This window comes from Seriola aureovittata, chromosome 5 (assembly GCF_021018895.1).
Source record: "Seriola aureovittata isolate HTS-2021-v1 ecotype China chromosome 5, ASM2101889v1, whole genome shotgun sequence".
In the NCBI taxonomy this organism is placed as follows: domain Eukaryota; kingdom Metazoa; phylum Chordata; class Actinopteri; order Carangiformes; family Carangidae; genus Seriola; species Seriola aureovittata.
The window spans coordinates 21,917,866-21,944,212 of NC_079368.1; the positions used below are offsets into that span (position 1 = coordinate 21,917,866).

Consider the following 26,347-nt stretch of genomic DNA (forward strand, 5'->3'; position numbering starts at 1 on the left):
TCATAATGTAAAGGTTAGGGTGACTCTGCTGTCTAATAAACACCCATTCACAGATTCTTCCATCCATCCATCCTGATCATTATTTTGAGTGTGTACAGGAACGTGTGCAGTTTACTGTCATTAAAGCTCTTAAAGTCATTAAAACTGTTAAACGGTTTGCTTACAAATCCTTTAAACCTGCTGCTAACCCGCCATGTTCAGCGACCTCCTAGAGAACAGTTAACCTGGTTTTCTGGTGACTTCCAAATAATTTTTTTTTTTGTAATAATTTTTTACAAACGATAACATTTTGTTATGATGCAGGTAGGCTGAGGTATGCTATACTTTCCCACTGCTACCACCATGTGCCAAGTCTTATACAGAAAAGAAGTGCTACAGATAAAAGTTGTCCTTCCTCTGTTAGCCAGCGGTAGGTCTACATGTTTGGTTTATTACGTGACAGTGAGCCAGCATGCACAACACCAGGGCCCGGAACTGTGAATCACATACAGCTGTCGTAACCATGTCTGCTGAAACAGATCTAAAGAGGCGCTGCGAGTCTTAAAGCAGAGCTCTAACTCCAGGAGCTCCAGTCTGAGATTACACATACTGTCCCCCAGTAACCTCCATTTGGAAACTTATCTTACTTACCAGATCGTTCACTTTTACTAACTTTAAAAAGTTACTCCGTAGACCAATATTTTGAAAATATTGTTGTGAAAAGGACAAATGAAGATGCACTTGATACTGATATAATTTCAAAATAAAAATTCACACATAAACCAGAAAAGGTCGACAGATGAAAGTTGAAAGTCAGTAATCAAATGAAAGAAGCGTAAAATGGAAGAGGACAAGCTGCACATTTGAAATGCATTTGCTTTAATTTATATTTAATAAAACATGTTTGTACAGCTAATACTACTATTGCAAAAATGTCATATAAAAAAATTACAGTCATTGTGCAGCAGATTGTGATCAACTGTGTGGTACGGAGAGATATTTGATCACTTTGATCACATGGAGGAAAAATGTGAAAACTGCACAGAGACTTGAGAAGAATGAGAAGACTCTCAGCTGTGCCCTTCACACAGCGATGAAGAACGAACAGGAGGCATGAAAACAAATTCATACAGGACGGTACAAAAAAAAATTCAAGCTGTATTCATGTTTGTAGCAGTAACAGCACTTCCAGTGTATAAATTAATACTTTCAAATAAATTAGCAAAATGAGAATACTTTCTGACTAAACGAAGATTCAAATAATAAAAAACAGAATGGTTACACTCAGTGGCCAGTGATAACGACAACATCGGATAATTCTTAATATTTGTCATAAGTAAAGAAAAAAGCAACAATAAATAAAGGCTAAACAAGGCAGAAATACTAGCTATAACTTAGAAACAAGGTTTAACAAATGATAAAAACTGTGTAAATCGGTGCTTGAGCAAGTAATTGAGAAGAGGGAAGGCAGCTAAACTTCATCAGTTTTCACTTTCAATCAGTTTCATTTTTGTCTCAGACGTTACAAGATCCGAAAACTTGCTCAAGATGAGCTCTTTGAAATCCTGAAATCTCACATTGAGTCTCACGTGAAGAAAGCAAAGCATGACGATATGATTACGATCATTGAAAATCTGGATCTAAACTGTGGCTCTTTAACTGGGAAGCAGCACAAGGAGCTTTATGGACCCAGGCCAGAATTTCTGAAAGCACGGTTCACTGCGTGGGATCAGAAACAGTTTCACTGGTCCACTCTTACCCCTCTTATTGGTTCCTTTTCCATGACACACTGTCATTATGGGTGAAAACTGCTTTTGTGTGTCTCACTATTTATCTTTTCATACATGAGGGTATGAAACATTAGAGCCAATGCACAAAAAGCTGATTCTTTTAATCTCTATGTGGCGATCTGCGCGCTTGATAAAGTGATACAAAGCCTTGTGACATACAATACTGTGAGCAGGCACAGTCCAGGAAACCAGCCACTGAGTGTAGGCCAATGTAGCGAGTCAGGTCACGTCATGATGTGTTGAAATTTTCAATTAGAAAACTGGAGAAAATCCTTGTGGGGGCGTGTGTGTGACACTTTACACAATCTGGACTCCTCTGTAACCCTGCTGCTTCTGATGACGTCGCAATCCCTTTTTCTTATACCTGTAAAGATAACACAGTTTTATTTATTTTTTATTCCAGTTCAAAAGACACTAATCAACTCACTAACTTTGTTTTTCCACCATCCTTTAAAAAAAAGCCTTTGAAACCACTTAAATAAAGTCAAAACTGCAGGTTGGTGGAGTTTCAATGTCCAAAGAAATGGCTTTGAGATCATTATCATCCTCTGTGGTTCGACGTGTCCCTGCATGAAACAGGATGTCGGGGCCAGACTTCACGTCATGAGGCGCTTGAATCACACTAAAAATCTATGATCACACTTTATACTGAATTTGCATGCTACCAAGAAAAAAAAAAAAGAGTTTCAGTGCATGTTGAAAAATGTATTGGATTATAATGAAAGGCAAAAGGCACAAACATAAAGGCTTTTTTCATTTAACAAAAACTTGAAAATAACCTTCTTTTCGTTGCACCTGGGGCCCACATTTGGAAAAGGCCAATGGATTATTACTACCTGTGCATTAATATGTGATTAACATTTGGATGTCAACTACTACTATCTGAGCTGATCTGATCTGATCGAACATCCATCTCACTAAGTTATTTATGATGAGAAACATGCCAGTTCCGTTAGATCAGCCTGTTTCTCACAGGAATGAACTTGTTCCAAAAACTTTTTATATGTTAAAAAATGAGAATAAGACTCTTGATGGAAGACAAGTTACAGTTCACTGCTTATTCTACATGTTGACACATCATCAACTTTCAAACTGATGCGGCTTATTTACACGTCCAGTAGTTACAGAGAAACATTATCACTCTAAGTCCAACACTCGCTCTACTTTGGTCTGAACCAACCCCTGAGGGAAACATTTGACTCTTTAGCTGCTAAATGCTCCATGATGGTCATCAGCTTGTTGCTAACTGTGTCTGTCTGCTGTCTGGTGTTCACAGTCAGAGGAGAGGGAGTCAAAGTTGGCAGCAAAGCCAGTGTCCCACATTTAGAAAAAGGCCAGTTCAAAATTAAAAAAGTGAAGAAATGATTTTGTGTCAGAAATAATGTTGGCTTACTGTCGGATGTCCCAGAATTCCTAGCTACATCCCTAAAATACAGGCACTGATAAAAGCAATCCGCACCATTCTCAGATAAAGATAAAGTGGTTATTTCCTTTCATATTTCACATACACGTTCAGTCACAGACTAAAGACTTACCATTTGCAGCAGAAGTACAGAACTCCAGCCAGACCTATAATCAGCAGACTCACACAGAAAATGGTTACAATTATCTGCTCATCTCCCATTCGCTGCACGACAAGCTCTGGGTGGGCACACCTGGGGCCATAAAAACCCCTCTCACACCTGCAACACAAAGAGGCGAGTCACACATAATCACACATTAACAGTAACAGACACCCACACACACACACACACACACACACACACACACACACACACACACACACACACACACACACACACACACACACTCACACACACAGGATCGTACTTGCAGTGGTGCTCGTTCATGTCCACCAGCAGCATGCACTGGCCATTGTTCAGGCAGTAGGTGTCAAACTTGCTGTCGCAGCTCTGCGTTGACCGCTTCACCACATGAGGGCGCTCCTCTCCCTGCCCTGAAACACCCACAACAAAGACGGCTGTGAAAAACCTTTTCACTGGCAACGCTGCATCATTTTCCCTGAGTGGCACTCTGTTGATGAAAGTGCTCTCATCCGGATCTGAGGCTTGAAGAATCAATAACATGTTTGATATTCTAAATTTCTTTCAGAGCTGCAGCAATTAGTCGATTAATCAGTTGGTCAAACGAAAGAAAATCGATCTGCTCTTATTCTGATAGGCTATTAATCATTTAAGTCATTTTTCAAGCCAAAACGCAGAAAACCTCTGATGGTTGCAGGTTCTCAGATGCAACAATGTGTTGCTTGTCTGGGTTTTACATTGAAGTTAATTTAATAATGTATTCTATTAGATTTAATTTGCTGTGTCTCTACATCCCTTTGTCTGGTTTTATTTGATGATTGTAGAAAGGAAGTGTTTTACCTTTTTCCCCTGTTGCAAAGCACTTTGAAAGGTGTTGTATAATTAGAGTTTAAATCACGCCACATGCCACATTTGATTTTACATATTTACACATCAATATAGTTTTTGTTTTTTTGGATATGTATTACAGCAAATTCAATCTGAAATGACATAAAATGGTGGAGCTGAAAATTACTGACTTTCAGCTTTAATGGTGTCTGAGGGTCATCACATCTGTATCCTGGGAAAAGTGTACAACACATATCCCGAATTCTATTTATTGTCATTTTTAACACTTTCAAATTCGATCTCGAAGTCAGCACTTTAGGGTTGCAACTTCCACCATCAATTAATCTACCTGTAATTTTCTCAATTCATAAATTCATCATTTTATCTACCATGTCTGAAATTTGTGTGTGAAAATCCCCAGTGTAATTTGGCAGAGCCCAAGGTGACATCTTCATATGTCTTGTTTTGTCCAATCAAAGATATTCAGTTTACATGGATAAAAAACAGAGCAAGTCAGCAAATCCTCAGATTGGAGAAGGTGGAACCAGCAAATGTTTGGTATTTGAACTTGAACTTTGAACAATTAATTGATTATCCTTTTTGTTTCAGGTCTACAAAACTTTACCCTCATGGTCATTTTTCACGTAGTGCAATATAACTGTCATTAAAAAAAAAGGGTCTTAAATGCTGCATTTATTTTGAAGCACTGCAAAGTGCTACAACACACACATCTTTACTATTGCTAGACTCAAAATCTAAATACACTATCTACAGTTATCAAGAGCATGAAGTCCCATATACTTTACAATACTTGAACTACCCTGGAAAATTGAAAAAATACAATGTTGCTGTGAATACCTGCAGGTAGAGAGGCGCTGTCTGCAGTTTGCAGTCTGGATGAGACACTCTTGGTACGTACATACGGCCAGAGCAGCATGACACCTGTCGAACAGAGAATACTTGACTCATTAGTTAAACTGGATATAAAGTCAGTTTTGTATGGCAGATATTTACCCGCCTCGTGGAGGTTGTTGTCTCTGTGGCGTGCCATCCAAACATCTGTAATTGGAAAGGTGTGTGTGTGTGTGTGTGTGTGTGTGTGTGTGTTTGTGTGTGTGTGTCTGTCCATGTAACTGCTCTGTGTAGGAAGCAGCTAGGGAAACCTATTTGTTAATGAGGCTTTTCAAACCACACCAAGTTTGTCTGTTCTTTTTTCCTTTGTTTGTGAGAAGGCAGTACAAGAAAAGTACAAACACAAGAAAATGAATGAGCCCCCACGTCTTCTCCAGTGGAAACAGAGCCGACAACGTCAACGCTCCTACTGAAGGACATGAGGAAGGACTAAGAGACAACATTGCGCATGCGGAGCTACTGTCACTAGCTGTACTTTGTAATATCTTTATTCCTACACCCTCTTATGACAGTTGAGACACACATTGTCAGACTCAAATGGTGCTTCGTTCTTTCACTACCTTGATTTCCTCAACACTTGCCTCTATATGTTTAATGACTGATTCCAAATGGTTTTGATTGTGACCCTTTAAAATGAAGCCAAGTCTATGCATGACCCCTTGTCACAGCTTTACCTATGAGAGATTATTATCTTGGTCATTTAGTCCACATCACCTGCAAAATGATTTGTGTTTGTCGACTGTGGTTAGCGTTAAGAAAATATTCAGAAATGACAAGTGGAAAAAAAAAACAAAGATTTTGCAGATAAACGTCAGATTCCCTGCCAGTTTTTCTTTTGTTTTGTGTGTGTGTGTGTGTGTGTGTGTGTGTGTGTGTAAACTACCCCACCTAGGACATTACATGGTGTGGCTCGTGTTGCCTGGCCCACATGCCTGTACCAGCCTGCACACCATTATAATGCGTATCATTTGCAGACGCCCACATTCCTGCAGGCAGGACAGAAAAACACAAATCTGGATGCAAGATGCGTCTAGTTATGGCTGGTTATGAATCTGGTTATACTCGCTGTAAAAGCCTGGCTCCGGGTTTCTGTTCCTGCCTGTTGTTATGGCTGCAGAGATATTTGCCTCTGTTTTCAGTGAGAGGACACAGGATGGTTGTTGGGTGTTTCTGATGTGGCTGATTGGTGTAAATTACACAATTCATTTGAGCTGGAAGTGGTGACCAAGCAACTCTTCTGCATCACCATCCAATCAGCCCATTTACATCATTAGCCACTGATTCACTCTAATGATACTAAGAATTAAACTTGTATTTTTCCAACATTTTGTACAATCAGATTAAACATATATACAAATAAAAACACTCAACTGTTTTTAAAGGGTAAAGGTAAGAAGGAAAACAACAAACCTGCAGTAAGTAAATGACCCACATGATCGAGAGCAGTAAGAGGAACGGTTTTCATTGTTAAACTGGATGGATTACCTATTAATCACAAAACTCGGTGAACCCGGACTGAATTACTGCAAAACTCTGAGGTGGTTTATTTATTTAAAAAAAAAAAAAAATCCTAATGAAAAATAATTACATTAATATTTCTATCAGGACATTTGCAGTGTTTGTGTTTGTTTGTCTCACAGTGTTGGAAAGTAACTAAATATATTTGCTGAATTACTGCCCTGAAGTAGAAGACTGAGGTTCCTGTACTTTACTTGAATATTTCCATTATCTGTTACTTTACTTCAGTAAATGTAAAGATTATAGAAAAGAAAAATACAATACAAAACAGTACAAATTAGTGTTGCAGAACTAAAAATAGCTCCACATAGACTCGTATCTGTCACTTTTCGGTAGAAAAAGTACTTTTACTTTCATACTTAAAGTATATTTCATTGATAAATGAAGGAGTTTGACTTGTACTGGATTATTTTCACATTGTTATATTGGTGGTCAGGTAAAGGATCTGAGCACTTCCTCCACTACTGGGTACTCAACAGCCAGAATATATTATTTCCTGCTCAAGTTTGTTATATGACTTTTTGGTGTTAAGAATCAACCTGAACAACAAGTAGGCTAAATGACAGATTTAATCAGACCACATGCGCTTTCAAATAATAAGTCTTCCATTCATAGTTTATTTGCCAACATCCCTCAGCATCCCTCAGGCTCTGGGCTCAGCATGGGCGTCAGCTCATTAACACAGGTATGTGGCAAAGTCCTTCATCTGACTCCATAACTTCCACTCAGGTCCATTTCTGAAATGACTTGTAAAGGATGAGGCAAACATCAAAGTTAACAAGTGGAAGAATGACCAGGTAGAATCCCATGTAAAATAAAAGTATTTTGAAGTTATAACTGACCCATTTCTATAATATAAACTGCTGCAATACCTTTATCTCCTAAATATAGATATGTTCCTGCTTCCAGTCCAGATTAGATGTAAAGGTTAAGAAATTATGACATTTTTACACCAGTTTTTTTCAAGCTGGTGTAAAAAGCAACTAAGTACATTTATCCAAATAATGCACTAGTATTTCCATTTTTTACTTTTTCCTGAGTACTTGTATTAGTGTATTTCTACACTGTGGCAATGTGACTTTTATGTTGCAAGATACAAAGTAGCTGTAGTAAGTAGCTGTCGGATAAATGTAACGGAGTAAAACACAGTTGAATAAAGGTGTAATGTTGGATTTCTCAAAAAAATACTCCAATACAAGTAAAAATCCTACATTCAAAATATGGCTAAATAATACAATCACCTTCAAGAATCTAAAGTAAAAGTACTTTATTCCTTCTGCAAAAAAAATGAACCCTGTGTTATATTATGATACTGGATTATTGTGTAAGAGGCATTTTAACTTTCATTCTATTTCAAGAGGGATCCAGTTTAATACTGTTGGGAAGTTTAATCTAATGCATTGTTTTTTATAAAATCATATTATGTTTTATAAAAAAATCTTTACCTGAAAAGCAACAAGTAACTAAAGCTGTTACATAAATGTAGCGCAGAGAAAAGTAGGACTAAGGTATTTTTTGTAAATACAATAATGGAGAGGAATAAAGGAGCATGACAAATCCTCGAGTAAAGTACCAGCATTTGAAACCTGCACGTTAGTAACTGTGTGAATGCACTTGGCTGGTTTGAGTTCAGTAGCTTTCAGTGTCTTTAATGTCTTTTAAATCAACATGTCACATCACAACATGTTAAACTAAGTACGTGACGCTGATTTCATCCCATTAAAACATTAAAGAAAACTCACCGAGGAGTGAGAGCAGCGCTGAAGCTTTGCTGTTGCCCATTTCCGCAGGTACAGGATCGAGGCTCGGCGGTGCAGGTTCACCTCCAGAGGGATGAGCTGGTCTGGATCAGAGACGCTTCCGACCTGACACAATAATTATTGAGTAAAGAGGCAGGCGATGCCTCTCCTGGCGAAGACACACGGGAAGCCAATGGGCTCAGTCCTGCACTCTGGGTGTGGTGACACATTCCTGTGATTTAGATAATTTCCGACTTTAAATAATAAAAAAAAAGACAGATCCTGCAGCCAACACGACATCTGAGGGAGGAGCTGCTTCTCTTCAGATGGAAGTCCAGCCGTTACTTAAAAACAGTTACCGCAATTTAATTTAGCCTGAAATATACTTATCATACCTACCAAAAGAAAAATGCAGTTATTATACAGCAGAGTGTCTCATGCCAGAATTGTGGGCTTCTGTTAGATATTATAGGCTAAAGGCAGAAGAAGCAGTTTGTTGACGCATAACAATGTATTATATTTCAAAAAATTGGTCCATAAAGTAATAAAGTAAATAGCTGAGAAAAGAAATGTAGCACAGTTAAAGGTATCTGAAATGAGCAGCCTATAGCATAAAATGGAAAAACTCAAGTATTTCAAATATATCAAAGTACAGTATTAAAGTAGTATCCTACAATATTTATTATTTATCAATCATTTTCCACAGATGTGGTTTAACCGAAGATACCTGTAATACTACTAATAATAAGTTTTTATTATCAACACTTTCTGTCTTTAATAACTTCAACTGTACTTGTTTTGTTTTGTGATTATCATTGTCTCATGTTGTGTGCTCTGTGTTTACATGTCTTTGTTTTCCCATGTGTTTTATCTGATTTTATTCTATTTCATTAACTTGTGTTAGCAGATCAAAATCACATTCTTTTATTACTCCTCTGTATTATTACAGCCAAGTGTGTCACACCAGAGATGTTACCATTCTTTATTATTATTATATTTATATATTATATTTTATATTTCATATTTTCCTAAATGGTAACTACAGTATCCTTTTCTAAAATAAAAAAGCTTCTTGAGCCTCACAATTAGACAACCAGTTAATTAATAATAACAATTTAAGTATGAAGTTATCAATAAGATGTGTTTGTTTGTGTTTATTCACCTTTTACCCACAGAAATTCAAGAAACATATCAATATTCAATTCATGAATTTATTACAAAACTTTAAATAAACACTTTCAATAAGTTAGTTGCTATATTACAATAAATAGGAACATTTTCTCTCCCTCAGTCTCAGTCCCTGTTCAATACAAAAGGCCCAACAGGTCTGACACAGTTCAGTCTTTTCATTTCAGAGCATCTGTTTGTTTGAATGATGCAGTGGACTTCTTTATATCAAATGAAAAAGTCCAATAAAGTACAGAAAGCTTTTTAGAGACTCATAATTGCTTTGTGCGTCATTACTGACAATAATGGTGAGAATGATGAAGATGATGATGATGATGATGAAGAGGAGGAGGAGCAATGGGTTGATTCACACTGATGTCTTAGATGGTGCAGATTTTATTAGTGGTGGTGATTTGATACATCTGGAAAGAGAGAAAAAACATCTGTATTAGAATTTCAATACGTTTTTGAACCAACACTTAAAAATGTAAAATTATAATTGCAAATACACAAAAGTGGAAAGTAACAATGTAATTTGAGTCTAAACTGTAACAACTGTAAGAAACACGTCTGAAAACGCTGGAAATCCATCATTGTGTTTGATGTAAAAACAAAACCCAGACAAACTTGGCTGACTGACTCATTAAGGAAAGCCCAACAGAAGAGTGCTGGGTCCAGAGAGCAAACAAATAAGTAAGTAAATAGTCCAGAGCAAAGCTGAATATTTTCTATTTTTATTTAATATGTCAAAGAAAGAAAGACAGAAAGAAAGACCTATACCACAGTAGATACTCACCTCCTTTGGGCAAAGCAGTAAATCATGATTGCCAGGATAATGATGAGCATGACGACACCAAAACTGATACCGATCAGTTGCTCTAACTCAGGCAGAGAGTACGTGTGGTCACTGAAGAAAAGGCAGCGAGTCCCGCTGTAGGAGGACGTGCAGCTGGGGACCAGACAGGCAGATATGTGAGTGCATTCCAGGGGTGAACACGAACAGACATGTGCATGTGGATACGGAGCATAGTTTTTTACTGATTATAACTAAAAACATATTCAGGATACATAAGGCAGCTCTGTAGAGGGTATGTGTGTGTGTGTGTGTGTGTGTGGTGTGTGTGTGTGTGTGTGGTGTGTGTGTGTGTGTGTGTGTGTGAGATAACACTAGATCTTACATGCAAAAAGGTTTGTCACTGTCTTGGGGGTACATGCACTCGCCACCATTTTCACAGTAATTTTCATGTTCACTTCCACAGGATCTGTGTGAGCGCAGCACTAGAGGTTCGTCCATACTGCCTGCAGAGAGAAACAGTGACATCATAATCAATGATCACATTTCATAACAGAATTATGAGGGGCCCATTCATGCCACAAATTCAATTTTTCTTTAAAAAGGGATTGAGGAATATGTTTTTCATTTGTCTGCTTTTCATTTTCCCTTTGAAGCAGGAGGTGGGACCCATACTGGCTTGATTAATCAATTCTTAATTGAGTGACACAATCTGGCTCCCACAGAGACCAGCATCCTCCACAGACTTCTACGGATCCATTGTAGTCCAGAAAATGTATGTTTTTTTTTTTTGTTTGTTTATTTGAAGATGGATCTCAAATCTTTGGGACTTTTTGGGCTCCTTAGAAGTCAGCTATCTCTCCACATCTGGGTGCGACGCTGTGGGCTACGGTTTCACACTGACACAAACTCCACTGAAGACACTTACTGTTGTTGAGCTCTGTGGTGAGAGATGCATTTGACAGCAGAGGAGTCGCTGTGGTCTGGAGGTTGTCAGTCACAACTGCAGATTGCCCCGCTGTGGTCAGGAGAAGCAGCACTGCCACTGCTGAGTGCAGGGCTGGAAAACATGGAGTCAAATGATAGAAAACATTATTCAGATGATTAGAAAAGGTTTATTTTATTTTTGCTCCTTGTGCTGCAAAACTTGTTGATTTCTCGTAAATATTCTTCCTTTACAAATACTGTGGTTCTGTCACTCTAAAACAACTCGGTATAACCTCTGTTTACATCACACAAACACCATGTTCCAATTGCTTTGCTATAATCAAGGATTATTAATCGCACATTGCATTCCTAAATAATATATTTGAAATTTGACAAGTCAAAATAAACTCGACACTTACCCTTCTCCAGGTACGTCTGTCTTTGTGCAAACATCTTCTTTCCTGCTGGTGCGACGTCTGATGTTATTGGCTCGACTCCTTCTGCCTGAGAGGTGTGATCAACAGCAGGTTTTGGCTGAGCTTATATACTGAACTGACAGCCAGTGAAAGGATATAAACAGCCAATCAACGAACTAAAAAGATTTGTGAAAAATGAGAAGCATTTCCTTCCAAAAAAAAAAAAATCATCTGCATCATTTCCTTTATTTGCAGCGACTCTCTGCGTGCAGAGACAAAGTCTAAAGGCTTGTTGATGGTGGTGGAGGCACGTTATTACCCACAGGCTCTTTAAGTGTAGTTTCTTCTTTGGAAGCCTCTGAACCCACGCATGCCCTTGGCAGGTTTCGCTCAAATGCTTCCTTTGCAGTTTTGTCAGGTTGCTTCATTGACAGTTACGAGTGTTGTGAAAGCGTCAATTTTCTCAAAGGTATCATTACAAAAGGAAGTTTTTGACAATTTTTTTTTCTTTTCCTTCCTCTAATTTAATGTATGACAGGTGACAAGTTTGATACTGATTGATACTGATTGGCAGCCAATGGTGAGATATCCAGGGCAGAGAAAGGTTTACCAACAGGTTCTCCCCACGGATGATTTCCTTCCCACCGCATTTGGCCAGTAAGAAGCTGGTGAGGGCTCATATCGTGTCACTTCATCAGACACTTGTACTGGGTGGTCAGGGCGTCTGGGAGGAACTGGTCGTGATGGGGGGACCTCTTTACGCATGAAGTTCCTCAGTGTCAGGGGAAAAGAAGAGACTGTTGACTTCATAAAACAAGACAAGAGTCCTCAGCCATGCTAGTGGCTCCGTGAGGCTGTGCTTACATCACTACCATGCCAGATTGGAGTTTTTCCAGCTCGTAAATAGCATTCATGTCAATATCCAAGTTGTAATTATGACTGGGAGAGACTTTTCTCTAATAACTCTTGGCACTTAATAATACAAAAGAACCTGAAAATCAAGGAAACATGGATACCTAATGTCAGCAGGTGTAATGAAACCCATATTGAGGATGTATTTTCACTCTGTTAATACAGTGTTTCAATCAGCATCGTCATTGTGAGCATGGTAGCATGGACAGTGACGATGCTGATATGCTAAAGTCATGTGTTGTGTGTATATTAATGTCTTGTTTTAACGTGTTAGCATGCTAACATTTGCTAAGCACCATAGAGAAAAAAAGCACAGCTGAGGCTGATGGAAACACCTGAACATTTGAAGACATTTGGTCATAAACCAAATTATTATGATTAGGATTCAGCCTCTGGCATCAATGGCAATCCATCCAAAAGTATTTGAGATATTCCGGACGGCACCAAAGCAGTGGACTGACACATCAATGTCAGTAAGAACTGGGAAAGTTTTCTTTCCAGCGTTTCCCCGGCTCAGATGCATTGAGGGTAATCGTGTTAGTAGCTCGCTGTGCTGCCCATGACAGTGTCTTCTTTAATATAAATACCAGGAGTTGTCTGAAACTGTCGAAGCTGCGTATGCTTCGGCTTCACTTCGCAATGCATTTTTACACAGAACGAGGCCTGTGGATTTCGTCATTTGTTGGCATATGAGTATTGTTTTAAGACAGACTAAAGAAAACACATCAAACTAAGAGAAAGAAAGTGAGTTTGTGGTACTGGCACAGCATTGTTTTTTTATTTAATATTCCTTTTCCAGTGAATCTGGATGTTCAAAAATGAACCAAAACGACTTCAGTAGAAAAAATATGAATCTAAATTCTCAAAAAGTGAATTCTGAAATAAATAACTTAAACAAATAAATGAACAAATTCACAATATAAACAAAGTACATATCAAGTAAGTTTCCCAGCAGGTATGGAGACTTGAGCTCATGGAATTTTAAATAAAAGTGTGTTAGATGTTTGGCAAAGTGTGTGTGTGTGTGTGTGTGTATATCTAAATAAAATGATGTATCTATATATGTGTGTATATATGCATATACTGTTTGTACCATATAGCATCCATTGAAATGAATGTCTTCATACTGTGTCTGTGTTTAATGCATCAGAGCGTTTCTGGCGGCAGTCACAGTGTTCTTCATCAGCATGGCGACTGTCATGGGACCCACGCCTCCGGGAACAGGGGTGATGACACCTGCCTTCTCCTTCACTCCTACAAGTCAAACAGTTGACTTGGAGTTAAAGGACATTATCTTTATTCCAGGAACCAGATCTAAGATTAACATTATTTCTGTGGAACAACATTACAAGCGGTAAAGTCTAGATCTCAGGAATCCTGATTATCCGCCAGCGTTGAGAAACCTGCCAAGTGTGTTTCAGTCACATTGATATATTTTCACAAGGATAAAAAGGTAAAACAAATGATAAGTGGTTTGAAAGTTTGATATAATGCACCAGTTTTGTGAGGTAAGAAAATTTGAATATTGCTGTTGTTCAACAGTGCTGTTTTAGAAAATACATTAAAAAAGGTGCAGTTTTTATTATAATGAACTTTGTGATTATTTACCCTCAAAGTCCACATCACCAATGAGCCGCACTTTCCCCGTGTTCGGGTCCTGGATGCGATTAATACCCACGTCGATGACTGCTGCGCCCTCTTTCACCATATCTGCTGTGATCAGCCCGGGAACACCTATTCACAGAAACCAAGGACAAGGTTTACCGTTAGAAGACAATATGATGCTGAATGAACTGTTGCAGGAAACATGAAGATTATTTCTAGAGAATTACATGGCCCCAGGTTTTGTAAATGACCCACATCAGGAGCAAAATAAAAGTGCTGCAGGTTTTGGTTTTGCTAAGTTATCCTATCAAAGTCTCTGAACAGGAGGCAGCAATGCTTGTCATCTCCTTTTAATCACTGTTTCTAGTGTGCCTCATCTTGATGAGCTGACTGTCTATGAGGAAGGAAAATAATTAAGCATTTATTTTGACAACTGCTCCGCTTTGCCACAAAATTGCCCAGTTTAGCTCCTCAGACAGCAATTATATGTGCTCAAGAATGACATCAGGTCTGAGCCGAATAAAGATTAAGTGCCAGGTTTAACGGTAGAAAATACCTCTGCCCATGTAAAGCACTCAGTCACGCCAACCCAAAACTACACCCTCTGCCTAATAATCTACTAACTGGAATTACAGCATGTTCCACAACAATTTAATCCCCAACATACACTTGATTTTCAAGCCAAACGCGTGCTAATTCCCAGGTGACATTAAAACAGCTCAAAGGCTGGAGGTTCACTTAATCATATTGAGTGCACATGCCAATTTTTTACTTCTAAAATGGAAACCTAACAGCTGAATGAAAAGAAAAGGAGGTGTTCCTCCCAGAAAGCTGCTTTTAGTCATCAGGGAAAACAGCCTATTCAACAACATGACACCCCTTTAAGGCATTATGTTACAGAAGAGTTTCCCAACAGATATTGCTCCCCTGCATTGATTGATGATCCCACATTCCAGTTACCACAGATCGCTATTGTTCTACAAGACAGCTGCCATCAGTGACCCCAGATGGGGCAGAGTACCAGGTAAATATACTGGGACTTCAGTGTTGATTATTTAACAAGAAAACTTCAAGTAAGGGCTGGTTAGCACTTTCACAATCTTTCCTCCTCCTTGCATTACTGGGCCACATAATCCATGCTACGGCAGTTCCAACATAATGAAAAGGAATCTGCCAGTGGTTTAAGGAGTGTACACTTGAGGCAAGAGCCAAATAAGTTTTGGAGTGATCACACACATTTTAAACCCTCCACTTGAACGATATGAGCTAGTCCAGTTGTTTGAAAGTGAAAACAAAGACGAGTGATACAGTTATTCCTCAGACCGCATGTTGTAAATGTGAATTTGATTTTGCAGAGTGACCACATGGTTCATCTTTGACCCAATGTGCTCATTGTAGTTGTGATCAGAACACAGTGGACAACTATAATGGGCAAGACTGGGCTTCTTGTAAAGCACAGACATTTATATTAACTGACTCCATTTAAACTGCCTTGTAATTATCACATTTTAATATGGATTAAATGCATAAAAATCCACCCAGATGATCTTCTGTAAAACAACTTCATGATCCTCTTTGTAATAAAGTGGAATATACTGAGCAATATGCATCATCGACATGACATGACAAATACAACAATTTATCAGTCAAAAATTTAATTAGCAACTATTTTGAAAAATCAATTAATCCTTTCAGGACTTTCATTTAATCGATGCTGACAAAAATTGTTAGTTGCAGCCCAAAAGTGAGCTGATACATGGTGAGACCCTCTGTATGATTCTGTATTATTAATCAATCTGAAAGACTCAGAATGAGATATGTCACTTCAGTAATTGGTTCTTGAATCGTGAAATAATGGGCAGGAATTAACCTAACTGGTGTCTAGGTAGTAATTACCTGCAGCTGCAATAATGATGTCAGCCAGGCTGGTGAGCTCCTTCAGCCGCTCCCTCGGTGTACATCTGTGGGCAATGGTCACTGTGGCATCACCTGAGCGGAAACAGGACTTTTTTGGGTTCGGTTCATCAATATAAAACAAAATACATTTTCTCACTTACCTTAAAAGGTGTCGAACCCTGCAGATAAATTTGCTTTTATGTGCCCAAGTTTTGAGATATGTGGAATTTGGAGTTCCTTACATCTCAAGCAACAATCCCCTCTGAAAACGGCCGACAGTGACAGTGTCATTTTCTTTCAGCGTTTTCTGAGGCGTGCCTCATCTAAAGCTAAGACAACTTCTGCTGACGTCAGACTCTCTTATTGCACTTTCAGAAAATATAACATTAAGCCTCAGGAGGAAAAGAGCAGAGGCACTAAATCACACAAAAGGCCTCTTATAATAAAGGGTGAGGACCGTCATCTATGTACCTCAAGTTTATCAAGTTTATCAAGTTTATCAGTATTTTCTAAATTTGACAAGCTCCAGTTTATAAAATAGCTGCTGTTTAATTTAGTTCATATAATTTACTACCATCAAAACATGGTTTAAAGTACCAGACAAACACTAAAACTCAATCAAGATTATGTAATATTTCAACTCTTCAGAGCCTGTTGATGAATATTACAAGTGGACCAGAAGAAAGTTTTACATCTATTTGATTTATGATTTTTTTGTCTTCGTGCTTTACTACAACTATGTTATTCATTCTGTCCGTTTTCAGATAAGTTAAACAGGAGGTAATAGTGATTGATCGATCACACGTCATGTTCACTTTGCGGTGAATAGTCAGAGAACAAAAGTTTATTCACCTCTATTTTATCACACAGGCGGGACAGGCTTCAAAGGAAGATATCTCAAAATCTAAATATGTTAAACCTGCATTTTTTTTTCATGGTCCAACATGATGGAGGTATGTGAAAAAAAAAAAAGTATGTATTTTGGGTGAACTGTCCCATTAAGTATATAAAAGCGAACAGGCTGTTTTTGCTCATCAACAGTTGAATCTGCTGTGGTCGTGCAACTCCAAAGCCTTCTTCAGTGCGCTAAGTGGCGAGCAATGTTGGGGTGTTTATTCAGTAATTGCACAATGAAGACAAGAAAACATGATGATAATAACACTAATCTTTATGTAGGATGAGTAAGGACATCCTGCACAGACTTAAGTGAACTGTGACCCGGAATACAGGTGTGGAGGGAGAGAGAGATGATCAAACAAGAGGGTTTCTAGGAAGATAAGAATGAGAGGGAAGAAAAGGCAAGTCACAGCACATCAAACCTGTAGATCACATACCTAGTAGGATGTGGGATGTGTGTGTGTGTGTGTGTGTGTGTGTGTGTGTGTGTGTGTGTGTGTGTGTGTGTGAGCGGGAGTAAGAAAGAGAGAAAAAAGAAGAGAACTGACCCATTAAATTAATGATAAAATTGATCACAGAAACTTTTAGAATATTTATAAGTTTGTCGCTCCATCAGCTGTGTGTCCTTGTCATTGTGTGTTGGTGCACATTCGGTTACTCTCCTACACAACCTTGGAGTGTAACAGGCCCAGTTTCTAACATGCACAAAATTCCACTTCACTGACACAATCTGAAATAAAATGCAAACAAAGACTGAAATCTTTAATAATCCAATATATATATATATATATATATATATATATATGATATTTTGATGTGCTTTCACTTGTTGGTTTTCAATTCAATAAAATGCATGGGTTAAGTTATGATTGATAACATGACGGTTAGATATTATCCAAGTAAACTTAGTGTGTTGACAGCTGTTTCTTTCAAATAATCACCAAGAATGTGATCGCTTCAAAGGGGCCATGGACACTCAGCGTGCTCGACCTTAAACGCTTGAGCAGTGAAAAATGTATCTTTGAAAGCACTCCTTTTTAATGTCAAATAAGCACCTTGAATCCTTGAAAAAATAAAGTGTCCCATCAACCCCCTGGTCTATGATATATACACTATGACCACTTCAGTTCCAGCCAGGGACTCATTTGTCCCACTTTCACTTCATGATTTCTGCCCCGCTCTACTATCAAGAATATTACGAAGGGGAAATGCCACATTAAGAACATGAAAATACAAACAATAGACGAAATATAAGGAGAATGTAGAAGCAATGATCTCGACGTGTCCTCAATGGCTCTTATCAGATTTTTCGGTTACAAAGATACTCTGCGTTGGCTGATTTCTTGTGAGTCATAAACTCTAAAGGGCAACACACATTCACGGTACATGATGTGAATCAAAACAGCCACACCAATTGTTTTGCCTCATGCCACGATGACACAGGTCAGTGCATTAGCTGCTCGTTTCCCTCATTACACATCAACTTAACAGAAACGCAGCAATATTATCACATTCACCACACTGGCATATCCTGACTACCACACCTTGACTACTTTCTCTGGGTGTATGATGCTTCTGGTGTGTGTTATGGGTGTGTGTTGCACTTGACTGAGGAGGCTGGGAGCTGGTTTCACCAGCTGTTTTTAAGTTCACATTTAGCCTAGTTCTACCGAAAACAGTTACTAAATCTAGTTTCACGCGTCACTAAATTAAAGCACACAAACTAATTCTTATGTAGAGATTAGTTGCTGCTGAAGATTTGTACCTGCCAGGTGTAAGTGCTGTTTAGCTAACTAGCTAACTGAACTACCGCCAAAACAAATTATGTTGCTAACCCGGTTAGTGTGAAGAGTAAAAGAGGAACAATCAAAAGTGTTTTCATTTGTTGCTATTGTTGATCTGTTTCTGACTTGGCATCATGTGCATCTATCACCCTTCAGGCGTGCAACGTGTAACTGAATCCAAGATCCTGAACTGATCATACAAGACACTTTCCCTAGTGATGCATCTCATATTTGCACAGCTGAAATGTCTGTACTTTTAGGAGCATTTACTCTGCCTGTAACACAGGGGCAGGGACTTGAGTGAACTTTTGTTTGCATGCATGATACTAAGCTATTTACACTTGTGTGATAATCGACCTGCAATACTGCTATTCTTTGACAGGTCAAACATATCTTGTTTCTTCATCTAAGCAGTACATTCCATGCAATGCCTTTCCAACCCCTCCTTTCTTCCTGCAACCCTTATAAGGAAAGTTGATCCATCCTCTAGTAGAGCACAATGCCAAAAGTCTCGCCCAGTGCTTTTCCTACACACTCCCTTGTTTTTTTCCTTCCTGAAGTCCTCCAGCAGGATGTGTATCAGCATTTATTGTTTGATTTCCTAGGTGAGGAGTCGTTAAAACTTTAATTCATTGATCACATCCTGATAAGATTTCAATGCATCAAACATCCTTCAGGGAAAGCCAGGATGGTGCAACATCATTTGCCTACAAAGAACACCAATGCAACCACATTACACAACTCACACACACACGCACACACACACGCATGCCCACTTACCTCCAGGGCGTTCATGGTTGCGATCAGTGTGCAGCAACATTGCGATGGGCATTCCAACGTTTTTGGAGCGACCAGCAACCAGCACATTCTTCCCAACCGTCTCAATACCTGAAAACACAGGGGACAATATTTTTAATAAATATGTCTGACTGAAGAGAGTTTTAATGTGCAAGGAGCAAATTCACCTGATTATCAAAAAATACTGAAAATTAATTTAAAAAATAGTCCCACAGAGCCTGTGAAAGTATTTTACCTGTGATCATACAAGCATGTGGCAGGGAGGTTAATCTGCCAGTTGCATCACAGCCTGGCACCACAATGTCGCCTGTGTGACAATTACTATAATCATGTCAGACAAGACCAAAGTCATTAAAGTGATTAATAGTGGGAGGATAGGTAAGTCTGATAAACAGGTGATAGATTTGCTGATTTGCATTCCATATATGCATGATGGCCAGGCATGTTGTCAACTAATGGTCACAGCTACATAAAGTTTATGTAGATTTGACTTACCGGTATTTATTTGCTTCTTTAATTATGTCAGTGTACATTAATTGTTTGTGTAATATCAGTTTTATATCTGAAAGTTACCTTAGTCAACATACTTCATCAGTTTCACATTTAATAAAATCCAGTTAACCTTCACAAGCCCCGAGTTTAAACAACGCAAAGATGAGGATTAAATATAAATATAAATCTTAAATATAGGAGGAGGAAGTCCAGTTTGAATTACGTCTTCAGCATCCATGAGTCTGAAGGCACATCAGATGCGAACAGTGCACAGAGCTTTATAATCCTCTGAGACAGGATTTTAAAACTCTGTAAAGTTATCATGGCGGCCATTATTTTATCTTTCATTGTGATGATGGCAATGAAACCAGTAGAAATGCAGCATTTATGTAGCAAAGTAAGATACCACCCATGTGTTCTCTCACTGCTCCGTTGGGCCAACGCAGCACCCAATGGCACATGCAAAAGTTGAGTCAGGTTCAACTTGTCTGCCTGATGACGCTGTGTTTTTTTGCCATGTTTGGCCCCAATCAAATGAATGACGTGGCTGCGTTGTTTCATGCAAGGATGAGGTCAGTCTGAACACGGCCATAAAGTGCTCTACAAGATGAAAAAGCTGGCATTCTTCAAGCAATCTTGGGTTGTGGAGGAAAGGTACATTACAAGTATTTAGTTAGTCAAGCATATTAGTGTTTAAAACCTCCTCTAGTCTATTGTCTACATTGCTCATGCATGAGGAGCATAAGAGTGTGAGCCTGAACATACAGATGGACAGTGGAGAAGTAGATTTTGATGATTGATTTGCTTTGCTGAAGAGAAAATCAGAACAGATCTTAACTTGACGATCAAAACTACCTGGGAATTGAAAGAATTCACTTATCACATTAACAACATCCCCATCATCATAAACACTGCATCGAGAAAAGCCCCAGTGTTGTCAAGGGCCCTCCCTGCCCTCTCGTGGTTGCCAAATTTCTCATCAACAACAGTTACCTGAACTGAACTAACCACATCAGCACTGAAGCTTTAGCTTTGCTTGTCCATCAACAACAGCACCCTCTTCTGGGTTTGATCAGAAAGGCAACCAAGGGGTTACTTCCTATGACAGCTAGTTTTCTGATATTATAGTTGTTTCACTGCCTGTGGAATCTCTAAATACAACCAGTGCTGTGACGTCCCCCTCTAGTTTTAAATGCAAGCGTGTCTGCTACATATCAAGAATAAAGTAAAATAAGTTACTGAAACTTTATTCAAGAAAATTTTGAACTATATATTTTTTTTAACTCACGCAAGTTTATCTGAAGCGGTTTTGAGAAAAAAAAAATTCATTACACCAATTTACATTTGCTACAGCACATTCAGCCATAGTTCTTAGTTGGCAGAATATTTACATCCTTCACTTGGTCTAGACTCTAGAGGATGACTGGCTGGTCCAACACATTATCACAGTGGACAGGTTTTAGGTTGGAAAATGACTGTTTGGCACCATCTGGTGGGTCATGCATGGTAAGACAGGAACATGCCTGCTCCTCCCTTTGCCTCCAGAATGGACTTTTACATTTTTGTAAATTAAGTTCAAACATTTATTGAAGTTTGTCGTCTTTTCGTTATGAGTTACGGTGTGAGTTAAATTCAAGGTAACAGCAAAGACAAAAGCAACAGGGTACACTGAATAAGCCCCTGAGGAATACTGATAATCTACTCCACTCTGTATAGTGTTGATAGATCTTTAATGCCCTCTACAGGATTAGTTGTTTGCAACAATACAAATGCACCATGAAAACTGTGGCAAAACAACAAAGTTAACAACTGAAATTAAGAAGAAAAAAAATGTTTTCTTCAATGATCATGAGTAATGGAGCTGAAGAGGTTCACCTGCTCTTTTGATGATCTCCCAGACAGCTGCAGGCGTGGCAGGCACCATGGATCTCTGGTCCAGACACAGCTTCCCAATATTCACAATATGGAAACCATCCACATCCTTCTCTGGAGCGATGGCATTACACACTGCCCGCTCATTGATATGCTCTAACAAGGGGAGAGAGTTGGACAGATACTCAGTGATGTATTACATATGATGAAACACACAACTTAAAGACTAATTGTTGATCGCTACACTCTACACTTGTATTACATGCTGCTGTAAACGTTGTCATAAATTGAATGATGTGTGAAGAAAGTCTTGACAGGCTGATGTAACCCTGGTTATAAACACAATAACAAATAGTTATAAATAGCGATATAAATAACTGAATAGATAAAAATAACTGGTTTTATGTGAATTAAAAAAAATCATAACTCATTTTATTTGAACTTTTATTCAGCATCCCCATCCTTTAGTGTCATGAAAATGTAGTTGACAAAAAAAAAATTCAAGACTAGATTGAACATTTATCCTAAACAAGATAAGGAACAAAATAGTTTTAGTGGAACTTGCCTTCTATCTATTGTTAATAATTGTATGTGTTGTGTATTGTATGTGTGTTAATGTTTGTTGGTACAGTTTAGGTCCAGTAGTTTAAAGTTCTTTGTTATATAGTGACACATGGCTTGTGTCCTCAGACAAATTTAAACCTTTGTGTACAAGTAAATTGGGGGTAAAAATCAGGTCATTTAAAGGGAATACACTTGAGACCTGCTGTTAAAAAGGCTAAACTTTATTATGTAGGCAGGATCACCAGAAACTGAACCGCAATGACTAATTAAATTTTGGTTGACTTTGATGTCAGTGAGGAAAACTCATCTGCAGCTGTGGCCCATGTTTACCGGGAAGTGGCAGCTGCACCAACAGGCCGCTGACCCTCCAGTCACGGTTCATCTTGTCAATCAGCTCCAGCAACTCCTCCTGGGAGACGGAGCTAGGCCGCACCACTGTATCACTGGAAATACCTAAAGAGCACATGCACATCACACACATACGCCATGTTCAAAATCTTGCCATGTGCATGTTAGTACGCAGTTGTGTGAAACTGCACTACATCATATTAGTTTTGCTTATGAAACATGTGTTAATCAATGTGTATCCATGTGTCCATGCATAGAAATGTGAAATGCATTAGGCTAGATCTTTGTTGTGTTCGTTCATTTGCCACATTGTGTAAACAGTTTTCAGAAATGCGTGCAATGCTTATATCTGACCCAGGATGCTGGCTGCCCGGGTCTTGTTCTTAACATATGTACGACTGGCTGGGTCGTCCCCAACTAAGACCACTCCTAGGTGGGGTCTCATGTTGCCCTGAGCCACCAGCTCTTCCACATCACGTTGGATTTCTCTGTGGAGCTGACGAGCCAACTCTGTCCCCGAAATCACCACAGCAGCATGCCTGGGGAGGTAAATCATACAGAGAGCCCAGACCACATCACAAAAAATATACACACGTTATTTCAAATAAAATATTAGTTAACTGACGAATTCCCTGATTCCAGCTTCTCAAATGTGATTAATTGTTGGTTCATTTAGTCATGGTGATAGTTCATTAAATGTATTTGGGATTGTACTGTTGGTAAGACAAAACAAGCAATTTAATTTTGTCAGCTTCAGCTCTGGGAAATTGTGATGGTTGATTTTTTTCCCCTATTAGGATTAGTTGAAGCTCTGCAAGTAGCAATATTTATTATCAGTTAACGTTCTTGATTAATTGAATAGTTGTTTTGTCTGTAAAATGTCAAAAATTCAGAAAAATGCCCAACACAATTTCCAACAACCCTAAGTGACATCTATAAATGACGCTTCGTTCAACCAGCTATCCACATCCCAAATCTTTTTCGTTTACTTTTCTGTAGTCATAAAACCTTCACATTTAGGAAACTGGAACCAGGAAATGTTTAGTATTTTCTACTTTTAAAAAATGACCATTATCAAAACAGATCCCAATTAATTTTCTGTTGATTGACTAATATATTAATTGATTGATCGAGTAATCATTGCAGCCCTATAAAACACAGTACACTGAAAAAATAGATTTTTTTTCCAGCAAAATTATGTCAAAATGTTTTTGACATATTTGGTGCTGTAACAGACAAATGCCCCAGGTTTAATCCATATAATATCTGTCAATATAATATGATTAATAGCAATGTTATCAGAAATTTGCACCACTGCTCATCTTATTCAGACCCTGTTTAAAATTCTAGCTCCAACACCTCAGTTGAACATAGTAGGTTATGTCAAGGCTGTTTATCTAAAGTTGTGTTTTATCAAATAGCGTAATAACTGATCATTTGATATTTTCAATTCTTGTGTACCGATTCATTCCCCTTTGTATATCTGGGGAAATAATAAAATGGGGATTAACAGGGGCCCAACAATACATTTTTGCCCGCGGCCTCCGAGGACGTTAATCCGGTCATGGTAACGGAAAAGACTGAAAATAATCGTTAATTAGTAACCAGAGTAACGAATCATCGTTATTCTGCTCTTGTCTTCCGGGTGGAAAAATGATTTATGCTTTTGTTCTTGACATGTTGGCGGTTAATTAGGAAACCTTGGTTAGTAAGCACACGGTAATTATTAGCCCCGGTGATTCATATTTGACCGTTTAACCGAAGCTAACCGTCCTTTAGCAGCAGCCAACATTATACACATGCAATGTGCTCTTTAGTTATGTAACTGTGACCGGTTTGTTGACAGCGTTTTTAGATTTAACCTGACCAGTAATTCACCTTCCAGTTGAAGGTACGGTGCGACACCTGCCCTCTCTTCCGTGAACGGTGAAACCTGCTGTCAATCACCAATCCGCTAACACGTGACGGTACACACGCCTTCACCGGCTCATCCATCCCTTCGCAAAGTAATACCCCACATTTAAAGACAAAAACAGCGGTGTTTTAAATGTGGTGCACTTTACCTCGTCGCCGACTGATGTAGATGTCTCCTTTGACTCTCGCATTTTCTGTGCATCCGCAGTTTGGCCCGACAGCAGTGATGGTGTAACGTTAACGGGCTACAAATCCTGAAGGAGGAGCGTAGCGGTGAAACAGAGGCCGCCATGTTTGTGTGCGTGTGTCGCAGAGCGTGTGTACGTCGTGCGTGTGTCTGGTATGAGAGGGGGGGTGGGGTTGGGGTTAATGATAGGCTGAAGCCTCTGTACACACTCCACATACTGAACATACTGTACATATCTTATTAACTTGTTTGTAGTGGATTCTTTGTTATTCATTATATATATATAAATTGGATTTAAAAAAAAACAAGATCCTCTGGGCCTCAAAAAGCCCCAAGTTATCTTCACATATTTTAATTAATCACAATATTGTTAGAACTTTGTGCTGCTTATAGCATATAATATCAACTCTATTAGGTCCCACATCCTCCACCTTGTCCTGTTAAGCTGTGATCCTCACATTTGATCATATTCGATGGCTTGTACTGGAGCATTTGTATGCAAACTGTTGTACACATTATATCAATTCTAGTATATTTAAGTGTAATTTAGGTCATGGATTCTTTTTTCATTGGGCTCTTATTTCATAGCCACATATTTCAGAGCAAATCAAAGTGTAGCCATATAAATATCACAGTATACAAAAAGCAGTGAATGTCACAGCTGTGCTCTGCTTTGCCACAAGATGACAGCAAATATTTGCTGCATTAACTGAATTGTGGAGGATCCATTTAAAATACTTGAAATTTCAGAGAGAGGAAAATGAACACTAGGTGTCCACTAGGAATATGATAAACAGATCACATGTATGTAAAATATCTGACTGGATGTTGATCCTTTAGCCCAGAAAGGGAGCCGCACAGTGATGTTCATGCATACAAATGATTCAACAGAACCAAGATTATTACCCACAAACTTGATGGTTTAACCAGACCAATTAATAAAATAAGGGCAGAGTAAACAATATGGGGACACATGGAAACATCACTTATACAAGCCATTCATATGCAGCCAAGAATAAGGTGATGGCTGGATGCATGGTTGGATGCACAAAGTAGGCTGTATGATTGTGACTACAATGAATTTCCTCATTCATTTCAATATTTAATCAAGACTACAATTGGTTCTCTGTTAGTTCTCTAAACATAATCATAAAAAGCAGAAAAGCTGATATTGTTGTCAGTGTTTAATATGTTCAGTGTAAACATTTTGTCACCATATTGATAAAAACGTAACCCTGGGTGAAAGAAGTTGAGACAAAGAGGCTTTGCAGCACATATGCACAACATAATCACACATAAAATTCATGTACGTTTTCAGTGTGAACTTTCACTACAAATTCACCGACAAGGACGACTGCATGTGGTTTTTGCAAAGGGTTGTCACACCTGCAAACCAAAAGATGTGTAGGAGTAAAAGCAATCATGCAAAACAAAAAATCAACTCACACTGTCACTGACACTTATT

At 38.6% G+C, this 26,347-nt stretch overlaps 3 protein-coding genes across 4 annotated transcripts; all 3 read right to left on the reverse strand.

The window, feature by feature from the left end:
• Nucleotides 1–837: 837 nt before the first annotated feature.
• Nucleotides 838–8,529, reverse strand: LOC130169065 (proepiregulin-like). The gene is made up of 5 exons (XM_056375480.1): nucleotides 8,314–8,529; nucleotides 5,000–5,083; nucleotides 3,600–3,726; nucleotides 3,305–3,451; nucleotides 838–2,133 (listed from the first exon to the last, which is right to left on the reverse strand). The coding sequence occupies exons 1-5, from the start codon at nucleotides 8,351–8,353 to the stop codon at nucleotides 2,067–2,069; spliced, it is 465 nt and encodes a 154-aa protein (XP_056231455.1). The 5' UTR covers nucleotides 8,354–8,529; the 3' UTR covers nucleotides 838–2,066.
• A 978-nt stretch (nucleotides 8,530–9,507) lies between these two features.
• On the reverse strand, nucleotides 9,508–11,723 carry epgn (epithelial mitogen homolog (mouse)). The gene is made up of 5 exons (XM_056376827.1): nucleotides 11,617–11,723; nucleotides 11,199–11,330; nucleotides 10,656–10,776; nucleotides 10,274–10,426; nucleotides 9,508–9,899 (listed from the first exon to the last, which is right to left on the reverse strand). Exons 1-5 carry the CDS (start codon nucleotides 11,648–11,650, stop codon nucleotides 9,845–9,847), a joined length of 495 nt encoding a protein of 164 aa, XP_056232802.1. The 5' UTR covers nucleotides 11,651–11,723; the 3' UTR covers nucleotides 9,508–9,844.
• A 1,558-nt stretch (nucleotides 11,724–13,281) lies between these two features.
• Nucleotides 13,282–25,005, reverse strand: mthfd2l (methylenetetrahydrofolate dehydrogenase (NADP+ dependent) 2 like). Of its 2 annotated transcripts, none has more exons than XM_056375401.1 (8): nucleotides 24,845–25,005; nucleotides 23,136–23,320; nucleotides 22,764–22,886; nucleotides 21,873–22,025; nucleotides 19,488–19,595; nucleotides 16,027–16,119; nucleotides 14,134–14,259; nucleotides 13,282–13,779 (listed from the first exon to the last, which is right to left on the reverse strand). In XM_056375401.1, exons 1-8 carry the CDS (start codon nucleotides 24,985–24,987, stop codon nucleotides 13,664–13,666), a joined length of 1,047 nt encoding a protein of 348 aa, XP_056231376.1. In that variant the 5' UTR covers nucleotides 24,988–25,005; the 3' UTR covers nucleotides 13,282–13,663. The 2 variants fall into 2 exon arrangements, with proteins under 2 accessions (XP_056231376.1, XP_056231374.1); XM_056375399.1 differs by lacking the exon at nucleotides 24,845–25,005 and adding an exon at nucleotides 24,660–24,739.
• Nucleotides 25,006–26,347: the final 1,342 nt, after the last annotated feature.

Coding starts and splice junctions, on each gene's coding strand:
- LOC130169065 (XM_056375480.1), bottom strand. CDS start 8,353: ATGGGCAACAGCAAAGCTTCAGCGCTGCTCTCACTCCTCG. Junction 5,084..8,313: donor AGCGCTGCTCTCACTCCTCG/GTGAGTTTTCTT, acceptor TCTGTTCGACAG/GTGTCATGCTGCTCTGGCCG. Junction 3,452..3,599: donor ATGAACGAGCACCACTGCAA/GTACGATCCTGT, acceptor TTTGTGTTGCAG/GTGTGAGAGGGGTTTTTATG.
- mthfd2l (XM_056375401.1), bottom strand. CDS start 24,987: ATGGCGGCCTCTGTTTCACCGCTACGCTCCTCCTTCAGGATTTGTAGC. Junction 23,321..24,844: donor CTACATCAGTCGGCGACGAG/GTAAAGTGCACC, acceptor TTACCTCCCCAG/GCATGCTGCTGTGGTGATTT. Junction 13,780..14,133: donor TGGTGATGTGGACTTTGAGG/GTAAATAATCAC, acceptor TTTGACTTGTAG/GAGTGAAGGAGAAGGCAGGT.
- epgn (XM_056376827.1), bottom strand. CDS start 11,650: ATGTTTGCACAAAGACAGACGTACCTGGAGAAGG. Junction 10,777..11,198: donor CACCACAGAGCTCAACAACA/GTAAGTGTCTTC, acceptor TTCTCTCTGCAG/GCAGTATGGACGAACCTCTA. Junction 9,900..10,273: donor TACTGCTTTGCCCAAAGGAG/GTGAGTATCTAC, acceptor CTCTCTTTCCAG/ATGTATCAAATCACCACCAC.